Source organism: Leptonychotes weddellii, chromosome 9 (assembly GCF_054177405.1).
Source record: "Leptonychotes weddellii isolate Sample4059 chromosome 9, ASM5417740v2, whole genome shotgun sequence".
NCBI lineage: Eukaryota > Metazoa > Chordata > Mammalia > Carnivora > Phocidae > Leptonychotes > Leptonychotes weddellii.
This window is the reverse complement of record NC_138377.1, coordinates 10,655,039-10,666,877: the sequence shown is the minus strand read 5'-3', so window position 1 is coordinate 10,666,877 and position 11,839 is coordinate 10,655,039. Positions and strand designations below refer to the sequence as shown.

At 36.5% G+C, this 11,839-nt stretch overlaps 1 protein-coding gene across 1 annotated transcript in view; it reads right to left on the bottom strand.

The window, feature by feature from the left end:
* The window catches only part of CATSPERB (catsper channel auxiliary subunit beta), a 78,728-nt gene extending 69,465 nt beyond the window's left edge, over positions 1 to 9,263 (bottom strand). The window contains exons 1-4 of the mRNA XM_081829737.1: positions 9,185 to 9,263; positions 7,364 to 7,452; positions 4,947 to 5,087; positions 926 to 986 (exon numbers count right to left, since the gene is read on the bottom strand). Of these exons, the coding sequence (XP_081685863.1) occupies positions 926 to 986; positions 4,947 to 5,087; positions 7,364 to 7,452; positions 9,185 to 9,263 (370 nt within the window). The remainder of the gene's footprint in view (positions 1 to 925; positions 987 to 4,946; positions 5,088 to 7,363; positions 7,453 to 9,184) is intronic.
* Positions 9,264 to 11,839: the final 2,576 nt, after the last annotated feature.

Genomic DNA, 11,839 nt, shown 5'->3' with positions numbered 1-11,839 from the left:
AATTACTCCTGTACCTAGAGGGGTTGGCCTGTTGGATTCCCATTGTCCTGGTCCCTCATCACCATTTGATTGATATACAAGTGTGTGCTAGATCAACAGTAGGCCAATTAAAGGTACTCTCCTGGGAATTTGGAATTGGGCTGGCCCCTAGGAAATGTATATTTAAAAAAATTGACTAGCAGTGAGGCAGCTTTAGAAAGCTAGTCTGCAGAGAGAGAAAAATAAATGTAGATTTACAGAAAACAGAAATGAGAAATAGGGTGAAAGTCTTGATGGTTGTCCATCTCTTAGTCCTAATTCCTTCCTATAACCTGGTTGCATTTTTATCTTTGGGCTCCATGACAAAAACAAATTTCTTCTTTTTTCTTCAGTGAAGCCAAGTTGGTTTCTGCTTTTTGCACCTATCATATTAAAATAATATGCCCTCCATCATTTTTAAAGTATGAAAATGTATTTCATGCCTCAAGATCTACTAGCTCAGTCCACTAGCTCAGTACTTATAACTCCTGGAACTTTACTTTCCTCCTTTTTCCATCTGGGTATTTACAGTAGCATATAAAACTATTCTACCACATAACACTTAATAGTAGATTCCATAGTGAATAATATATTTCATATTACAGACTATTTTAAGGTAACCTATTGGTACATGAATTTCTCCATACTATAATTTTTGAGTTCTTTCTAGAAAATGAGTTTACTTAAAGAACAATATAAATGTTATGTGTGTTAAACCAACCTAACTGTAATAGAATTGCCAGTTACACTTGAATTCTAGATGAATTATAATAATTTTTAGCATGTCCCAAATATGATATGAGACATTTATATGGAACAGCAAATAATTTTTTAATATAAGTGCTTTTTATTTGCTACATTTGGCAACCCAGACCCATGAGTAAAAGTTAAGTCAGATCATTCTTACCTGTATTTTTTGTAATGTTTTCTCTGGGAATATTGATCAACCAGTAAACTCGATCACTGAACTTGAATAAAGAAGACGTCAGAATACAGTGTTTGACAATGTCCATGGCAACACTTATTTTGCTATATCCCATCCTATCTTTAAAAATGGAAATTAAATAAAAACATCTAATGCATATACCCTTTACCCAGAAATTTCACTGTTTGGAATTTATCCTACATTATACTCACATATGTGTGAAATAAAATGTGCTCAAGAATATTTTTCATCATTGCTTGTAATAGTAGAAGACTGGAAATAACTAAAATGTTAATTGATTATGTAAAATGCTATATAGTGGCGTATCATGCAACCGTGCTCAGGTAGCACAAAACCGAGGCATTACTGGCTTGATGTGCCAGAGAACAGAGCTTGATGTGGACAGAAAATTGGGAATTTAAGGGGAAAATCTAACGGGCAAGGGAACTGCAAGAGTGGTGAGCTCAGAGCTAAATATAAATTTCCCCAAATCCTGGGCAATGCAAGTGCTGAGGAGACCAATGAAGGCCATGTTAAAAAAAAAAAAAATCAACCATGGAAACTTAAAAAACTGAACAGAGATAACAGCTGCTGAAACCATAAATAAGACAGTTTACAGTTGTGTCAAGGCAAGAAAGAGCCTTTTACACCACAACCAACAACTCCCCCCGTTGCTATAGCTTATTATCTTAAATGTCCAGTTTCAACCAAAATGATATGACATGAAAAGAGAAACATGTAACTGATAAAAAAAAAAAAGTTAGATGATAAACTTGGTAAACTGACCCAGAGTGAGTCCAGAGAGCAAATGAAGACTTCAAAGCAGCTATTATAAATATGTACACAGGCTTAAAGAAAATGTCCTAGTGAAAGAATGGACAGGGAATCCCAGCACATAAATGAAAAATATAACAATAAAACCAGATGAAAATAATGAGGCAAAAAGTATAATAACCGAAATAAAATATTTACTAGATGAGCAGATTGGTGATGGTAAAAGAATCAGTGAATTTAGAGATACAGCAGTTGAAATTATCCTATCTGAAAAAGGGGAGAAATGATTAAAGAAAAATGACCAGAGCCTTAAATATCTCCAGGACAATGTTGTATATTCTAAAATGTGCATAATTTGAGTCCCAGTAGGAAAAGAGATAGAGAAAGGAGCAGAACATTTTTTAAGAGAAATAGTGGCTGAAGACCTTACAAATTTGATAAACTTATAATTCAAGAAGCCCAGAGAAACCCAATCAGGGTAAATACCAAGAGAAAATCTTAAATGCATGCAGAGGAAAATGGTACATTACACGTGAGGGACAATAATATAATTAATAGCTGACTTCTCATTCAGAAACAATGGTGTCAGTTGACATATTCAAAATGCAGAATAACATATTCAAAATGTCAAAAGGAAGTGGGAGTCAACCAGAAATTCTGTATCTGACAAACGTATCATTCAAAAATCAAGGTGACCACTAAAAACCTATTAGAATTCATAAATGAGTTCAGCAAGGTTGTAGGATACAAGATCATTATATAAAAATTAAATGTATTTCTACACACTTGCAAAGAATAATCTGAAAATGAGATTAAGAAAGCCATTCCCTCTACAATAGAATAAAAAAGAGGGGCACCTGGGTGGCTCAATCAGTTAAGTGTCTGCCTTCAGCTCAGGTCATGAACCCAGGGTCCTGGAATCAAGCCCTGCATCGAGCTCCTTGCCCAGTGGGTAGACCGCTTTTCCCTCTCACTCTCCCTGCTGCTGCCCCTGCTTGTGTTCTCCCTCTCTCCCTCTGTGTCAAATAAATAAATAAAATCTTTAAAAAAAAATCAAAAAGAATAAAATATTAGGAACAAAATTAACAAAAGCAGTATAAAACTTACACTCTGAAAACTACAAAACATTGTTGAAAGAAATTAAAGAAAATCTAAATAAATAAAAAAACATCCTATATTCATGGATGGGGAGATAATATTATTAAAATGGCAATACCACCCAAACTGATCTATAGATTCAACACAATCTCTATCAGAATTCCAGCAGACTTCTTTGTAAATATTGACAAGCTTATCCTAAAATTCACATGGAAGCCAGCAAATTCACATAGAGACTAGCAAAAACAACCTTGAAAAGGAATAGCAAAGTTGGAGGACTCATGCTTCCTATTTCAAAACTTACTACAAAACAACAGTATCAAGACAACACGGTACTGGCATAAGGATAGATGTATGGATCAATGCACTAGAATTGAGAATCCAGAAATAAACCCTCACCTTTACAGTCAATTGATTTTTCAACAAAGGTGCCGAAACAATTCAGTAGGGAAAGAATAATAGTATTTTCAACAAATGGTGCTAAGACAGATGGATATCCACATATAAACTATGCATATGGACCCCAACCTCACACCACACACAAAAATGAACTCGAAATGGATCAACAACCTAAATGTAAAAAGTAAAACTATGAACCTCTTAGGAGAAAACAGAGGGGCAAATCTCTGTGACCTTGGACCAGGCAATGGTTTCCTACATGACACCAAAGAACAAGGTCAACAACAATGAAATGGATAATTAGGCTTCATCAAAATAACTTTTGTGCATCAAAGGAGACTGCCTAAAAAGTAAAAAGACAACCCAGAAAATGGGAGAAAATATTTGCCAATCATGTGTCTGATAGGGGACTTGTATTGAGAATATAAAGACAAGAATAAGAAGACAAGCCAATTAAGAATGGACAAAGAATTTAAATAGATATTTCCACATAGAAGATACTCAAATGGACAATAAACATGTGAAAAGATGCTGAACATCATTAATCATCAGGGAAATGCAAATCAAAACCAAATGAGATAGCACTTCACATCCACTGGGATGGCTGTATCACCAAACACCAACAGTAACAACTGTGGGTGAAGATGAACCCTAATACAATGTTGGTGGGAATGTTAAAAGAGTGCAACCACTCTGGAAAACAGTCTGGCAGTTACCAGACTGTTACTCTAGGACCTCACAACTCAATTTCCCAGGTAGACACCCAAGAGAAATTAAAAAAACGTATCTCCACACAAAGATTTGTACACAGATGCTCATAGCTACGTGAGTCACTGCAGCCCAAAGGTGGAAACAACCTAAATGTCCAGCCACTGATGAATGGATAGACAAAACGTGGTATTGATACACTGGAATATGATTTGACAGTAAAAAGAAATGAAGTCCTGACATGTGCCACCACATGGACGAGACGTGGAGACGTTATGTTAGCTGAGGGGAAGCCAGTCACAAAGAGATACATGTTGTAGGATTTCATTTATCTGAGACATTCAGAATAAGCAAACCCAGAAAGACAGATGTAGTTTAGTGGTTGCCCACATCTGGAGAGCAGAGGGTGGACGGGGAGTGACTGTTAACGGGGATGGGCTGTCTTTTCACGGTCATGAAAGTGTTCTAAAATTAGATAGCAGTGATGTTGGCGCACTCTGTGAATATACTAAACACCATTTAATTGTGCATTTTAAATAGGTGAGCTGTATGGCATGCAAATTATATCTTAATAAAGGTATAATTTTTTTTGTTAACCCCAAAAATGAGGGTGAAAGAAAGACATTTTCGAGGGGATAAATCTCCCAGAGAATTCATTGCCCACAGTCTTGCACTGTAAGAAATGATAAAAATTCTTTGGGCTGAAGAAACATGACACCAGATGGCAGCTCCCATCCCAGGAAAAGAATGAAGAACGATTCAAATCATAAATATGTAGGTAAAAAGTAAAAAAACCACACGTATTTTTTCTTTAATTTCTTAAGAACTAGCGCTCACTTCAGCAGCACATATACTAATTTCTTAAAAACTATTTAAAGCAAAAAGTTTAACATTGTATTGTTAGGTTTAAAACATAAAACATATATAGATGTGACATTATGGACTATTTAAAAAAAAACACATCCTATGAGAAAGAGTCTATTTCTCATTAATAATATCAAAGAATAAAATAAAATGTTATTACCAAAGTTAAATTAAAGTGGAAGATGCCAGTGTATGTACTATTTATAATTCCCAGGCTGGGAGCAAGTCCTCCTGATGTGAACACACCTAGAAATTCCTTCGAAGTAAGCTCACTTTCAGATTGGAAAGAACACTCGATTTTCTTTAGGAAAGAGGGGAGAAAAAAAAGTAATGACAACGTGATGGAGAGAAGCATATTTTACATTAATTTAAAAGTGAGGGGAAATCTATGAAAAGTAGATGCTGCTGAAGACGGCTATCTTCAGTAATCCTCATCTCTAACTAGGAAAAAAAAATCTCTTTTGAAATAGTACACTTCTAGAACTCAGTCATCTATTATGCTAGTATCATAATAGGCTTTAATTCATTGATACAATAATCTTTGCTGTCAAAAAATTTACGTAAAGTTATTATGTTTAATAAATATAGAATCAAAGCCATCTGCCATCACATGTAGAAATCCCTATTTTATTAAAATCATTATTTTGTGTTAAATTTTGTGTTAAATCCCTATTTTATTAAAATCATTATTTTGTGGTTAAAGGAGCAAATGTATAAGGCAAAACTCATTTTAGTGCATTTTATTGGCTATTTCCCAGCTTTGAGAAGGTAGATGAGAATGCAGCAATTATAGATTGTAGGTTTTACTGAAAGCCAACATGAGATGGATGCTAACAGCTTCCACTCATTTGGTTATCCTAATAGTTAAGACCACTTTGGGCAAGTTACCTGAGTTTCAGTTTCCCTATCTATAACACAGGGAAACAGGTTGATTCCAAAAACATTTTCCGAGCTCTTACCACGAATCTGGGCAGTGTTATGGGGGCTGGGGAAACAGAACTGCATAAAACAGACAAAAATCCCGGCTCTCAAAGAACTTACATTCTAATGGAGATTGGAGGGAAGATAAACCCAAACCCCCTTTCCCCTGTCTTGTCACTGATTTACAATATATTGCCCTTTGTGAAGTTGGCATAGAAGTCCCAAATTCTAATTCTCAGCCTTTTGAGTTACTCATCACTGAGTTTTCCTGTGGCTATCCGCAATGCATGTGTAAATAAAGTCTGTTTTTTTTTTTTTCTCCTGTTAATCTGTCTTTCATCCATTTATTTTACAGGCCTCAGGTACTGAATCTAAGAGGGTAGGTTCAGTCCTCCTCCACTAATCTTAAGTACTATATCTTACAGAAGATTAAATGTCATCATGAACATAAGATGCCTGACACACACAAACATTTTATAAATGTTAGGCATTATTTCTACTAATATCACTTCTAGAACTACTATTTCACAACTATACAAAATGTAGGTTATAGTTAATTCCCTTTCAGGAAGACAAAACTAGAGATGAGAAAGGTTAGGTAACCTGCCCCAGGGCACACAGACCATGTATGTCCATGCATAACTCCAAGATTTGACCCGAGCTCCGAAGGTCTCCCTTCCTCTAAAGCCCATTCTTTTTTCCATAATATGTAATCACAAAGAGGAAAGGCATTTTTGACTCAAAGGGCATGCACTTCACAACAGTTGTGAATAAAAAAGTAAATACATGTTTGGCATATCAAGAAGGAACTGGGAACTAAGTCAAGAAGACAGGGGGAAAATGTGTTTGTCCTTGTGGGGTGTTTATCTTTGTTTTTATTATATTTATCATAGATTTCAAACCATCTATACATTTTTTCTTAACTTAGGTTTTTGCTAGCATTTGCTGGATGGCTATCTTAATAGTATATTTTATTTTATTTTGGGTTTGTGTGTGTGTGTGTGTGTGTGTTTAAATGCCACTATATGAATTGTAAAAATCAAATCATCCCTTACCCAAATGACAACCACAATGTGGTACTTGTTATAAAAGGGAAAGATTCTTTCTCTGGGTCATGTGAAGTAAATTTCTCTAACAGGCTACATCTGTCAAACTTCAAAAGGACAAATCAGATCCATAAAAAATAAAGATCATTACAACCAACCTTTTAAAAAGGGAAGGGGGATGTAGCTTAAAAAAAAAAAAAAAGGTGCCTGGGTGCCTCAGTGGGTTAGGCAGCTGCCTTCAGCTCAGGTCATGATCCCAGGGTCCTGGGATCGAGCCCCACGTCAGGCTCCCTGCTCAGCAGGGAACCTGCTTCTCCCTCGCCCTCTGCCTGCTGCTCTGCCTACTTGAGCTCACTCTCTGTCAAATAAATAAACAAAATCTTTAAAAAAAAAAAAAAAAAGGCAAAACCACCCACGCTGTTCAATGGCTAAATGCAATATTTCACCTGATCCAAGTGGAATGGAATAGAAAAGATTATTATTTACATAGGATTTTACCTCCCCAAGTCTGAACATAGTAGAAGGCATTTGAAGAGTACAGTGCTACTGGTTTTCCATGTGGAGTTAAAAAGACTGTGAGGGGTTGTTGCATACTATTAGGGGACCTTACCAAGTCATCTGAGGAAAGATACAACTTGATTATTTCATTCTTTTGGGGGAACCCTTTGCTATCACAAGCAAAGTGTATCTCCATATCACCTAAATAATAAAAAAATACATATATTTGAAGTCACTGATAGAAGAATTTCCATATTTTTTAAACTGACAAAATAATTTTAAAAGAGTAAGAATTATAATTGTATATTTTAAATTCAGAAGTGGTCAAAAACCAGTTCTTGACTTTTTTTTTTTAATTTTTAAAAAACTTTCAACAAATTTCATTATCCAGATGCAAAGTCAGTAAGAACCTTTTTTCACTGGAAGCATATTTCAGAATACCTGGTTCTAAAAGATTTATATAAAACATTCCATCCAAGAAAAATAGAATACACATTTTCCTCAAGTGCACACAGAAGAATCCCCTGGCTCAATCACATAAAAAGAGACATAACAAATATAAAATTTAAGAAGACTGAAATCATACCAAGAATATTTTCTGACCACAATGGTACAAAACTAAAGATCAACAATAAAACAAAGCTGGAAATTTTGCAATGTAAATATTAAATAGTTCTTGACTCTTAAAGCCCTTGGGGAGCACAGAGAAAGGACAGGAGTTGGAGATTGAAGAGAGAATTTCTATTTTAATAGAGAGCTATTGATAGGAAAGAGACTCTCCCAAAAGGAGGGAAAAGGGGTTGGGAGGAAGATCTCTTCCCTTTATCTTGATCTGAAGTGAATCTCTTGTAGACAGCAGAGTTGGATCATGGGTTTTTATCCATTCTGTCAATCTCCATCTTAATGAATTTAGGCTAAAGCTCAAATTCCAGCCTGGCATTCAAGTAATTCCATGACATGAACCAGTTTCCTATCTTTCCAAAATATTTTACTTCTTCTATCCCTTCATTCTGGCCAAACTATTTACTGCTCCCCTGACATTATATGATTACCTACCTCCATGACTTTACCATCACTTACCCTGATGTTGTCTCCCCCATGCATGCATAGACACACTCATTTTGGGGACCTAGACTGATTGCTCTCTTTTGTACAAAGCTTTCCCTGACCAACCCTCTCAGGTGGAAGTAAACACTCCCTTCTCTGAAATCTCGTTAAGTTGGCCTGTGACTCTCTAATCTTAGATTCTACCCATGTGTGTGTGTTATATATTCTACAGTAGAACCTAGGAACTGGTACTGGGTCATCCCAGAAATCAAGCATTTCTGCAACACACCTGTGAATAGAAGACAGCCTGAATCCATCTCTTCATTAGTCAGTCAACAATTTTTTTTTTTTTATTAAGCATCTACTGTTCTAGCAGACCCAGTCCAAATGCTAGAAAATCTAACAATCTGCACAAGTGGAGGTGAATTGCCTTGTCTTATTCCTCTTACAAAGCATTTCCACCATAAAAGTCCTACCGGGTAATTTAATCCATGTATTACTTTTAGAAAATGATCTTCAGTCTCAATCTGTTAGACTTATAATTCAGTTTACAATTCATACCACATGTAACCATGTAGGAAAAAGCAAAAAAAGCTATTTAAGTAATTAAATAAAGTTTTTCAAATATAAAATGCTCCTTAAACTTTAAATATTCTATGACTTACAAGCGATGAAACACTGTAAAAAAGGTGTCTATGTACACAACTTAATACCAATAGATTCACAGTGATATTATTAGAAACCTCTAGACAAGAGCACAATAAATAATACCTGGGAAAAATTGGAAGACAAGGTAAAGAAGTACCAAAAAAAAGTATTTTAATTGTTAGTGAGGAAGGGAATAAAGGAGAACTACAAGAAAACAGTAAGAGAGTCTGAAACTTACCTTTATTATATATTATTCCTGATGAAAAATCAAATATGTTCACAAGTAAAATTATAATATATAAAAGTAGCAATCCCATCTATTGAAAGAAATAAGAATTATTTCTATTCAATCACTCTGAACGTATTTTTCTACAAGTTCCTTTTTCTACAAACAACTAGAAAGTAAAGAAGTCATCTATACCTTTAAGTTAAAAATATTTCTTTTTGGGCACCTGGGTGGCTCAGTTGGTTAAGCTACTGCCTTCGGCTCAGGTCATGATCCTGGAGTCCCTGGATCGAGTCCCACATCGGGCTCCCTGCTCGGCAGGGAGTCTGCTTCTCCCTCTGACCCTAACCCCTCTCATGTGCTCTCTCTCATTCTCTCTCTCAAATAAATAAAATCTTTAAAAAAAAATATATTTCTTTTTGTGACAAAGTAAATAATGTAACAGTTGACTAAGCTCTACATTTACTTCCTAGTTGGTATTAAAGATATTTATAAATATCATTATTCAAACTAAAGAGTGGTGGCTCTGGTTTTTCTTCAATGTAGATAACTGTTGGGAGGTGTAATCAATTTTATAGCTGTGTGAAACAGAGCCTGACTTGATAAAGACTGAGGATGGTAGAGCTGTACCTTGATCTGATATTTTGACTGCACTGCTTTTGAGAGAGATAATCCACATGGATCCTGAGCATCCCTGCATGTTCTTCCTGTGTGCCAAGCATGCAAAGCCCTGGACACTCTTTACCCAGGCCTTTTTTAAGATTTGTGTTTGTGGCAAGAAACCTTGAGGGATGGGGTGCCTGGGTGGCTCAGTCGTTAGGTGTCTGCCTTCGGCTCAGGTCATGATCCCAGGGTCCTGGGATCGAGCCCCGCGTCGGGCTCCCTGCTCGGCGGGAAGCCAGCTTCTCCCTCTCCCACTCCCCCTGCTTGTGTTCCCTCTCTCGCTGTGTCTCTCTCTGTCAAATAAATAAATAAAATCTTTTAAAAAATTAAATTAAAAAAAGAAGAAAAAAAGAAACTTTGAGGGATGAGGTAACATCCCCCTTGGACAAGAGCAGGCTTGTTCCCATGGTGAATCTCCCAAGCTCAGAGTTCTCCTATAATGCACCCCACTATGTGTGTAAGCAAGCCTCTTTGACAGGCTGAAATGTGTCCCCCTAAAAATTCATCTGTTGAAGCCCTAACCCCCAGTACTCAGAATGTGGTCATATTTGGAGATACGGTCTTTACAAAAGTGATTAAAATGAAATCATTAGGGTGGGCCCTGATCCAATGTGACTGGCGTCCTTATAAGAAAAGGAAATTTGGGCACAGACATGTGCAAAGGGGAGACGATGTGAAGACACAGGGAGAAAATGACAAAGGAGAGAGGCCTGGAATGGATCCTTCCTTCTTGGCCCTCAGAAGGAACCAACCCTGCTAACACCTTGAACTCAGACTTTTAAGTGTCCAGGAGTGTGAGTCAATAACTTCTGTTGTTTAAGCCACCCAGCCTGCCATATTTTGTTACTGCAGCCCTAGTAAGCTAATGCAGCTTCCAGTGATGGATATCTGCTCCATGGCACTGCGGGGGGAGGGGGGCATGGGGAACTGGAGTGAGCAGCACGCTGACACTCTGGCTACTGCTTTTGCTGTGAGTGATTAAGTCTTTTGTCTCTGACCTAGGAGTCTTGTATCTTTTGCCAGCATCCAAGAAACAGTAACAGACTGACTTGCCAGATGTAGGTAAAGCATAATCGAGATCCTGCAGGTTCCTGACAACGGCTGAGTAAATTATATTTAACTGATGTTATTCCTCCCTCAAAATTGGTTTGCTTGATTCAATACATTTAACCAACAATATAAAGTTCAAACATTCACTGGATTTTTAAATTCGTCATCTTTATCACATGGTCAGGGAAGAATTGTGGGGTTTTTTTGTTTGTTCTTTTTTTTTAAGTGCTCTTTTTTGGTCACCTGAGAAAACAGTTTGTTTTCACAAGGTAAGACAAAATAAAAGTATAGCAAAATTGAGCACAGCATGGTGCTATGCTCAATTATATTTTTGGTGCAAGAATGAATTTAACATTAAATGGAGAAGTCATCACAGTCAAACTTTGAAAATAGTGCCTTTGCCAGGAAAATCTTGTAGTATTTTGCTAAACATTCACATTAAATGACATAACACCATTATAAGAACCTATCAGTTTTTCTCCTCCCTAAAAAACGGATTGAAATGTATTATGCTCCTGGGCTCCAGGATGGATGATCTATTATTACGTTATCCTCAGAGCTGTTCCAATTCAGTTCTCTCGAATAAATATAAAATATCTCTCATTTCATTTGAGTGGATTTGGTTGTATCTATCTTTGACCAAAGAACTGAAAACCTACTTTAAAAGGCTTTTAAGTGCTTTCATTAAGGGCAGGAAACCTGAGAGAGCATAATTGGAGGGAGAGACAGCTAAGGAAGGACCTTTGTGCTCTCTGTGGATTTGCTAGTAGTTACACACTCTCTTGTTCTAGTAATTCAGCCCATATTCATTCTTTTTTAATTTAGACATGGAAAGTACTTTAGAATTAATATATGAGACCCAAAGTTACATGTCTAAAGTCCATTACTGGGCGCCTGGGTGGCTCAGTTGGTTAGGCAACTGCCTTTGGCTCAGGTCATGATCCTGGAGTCCCA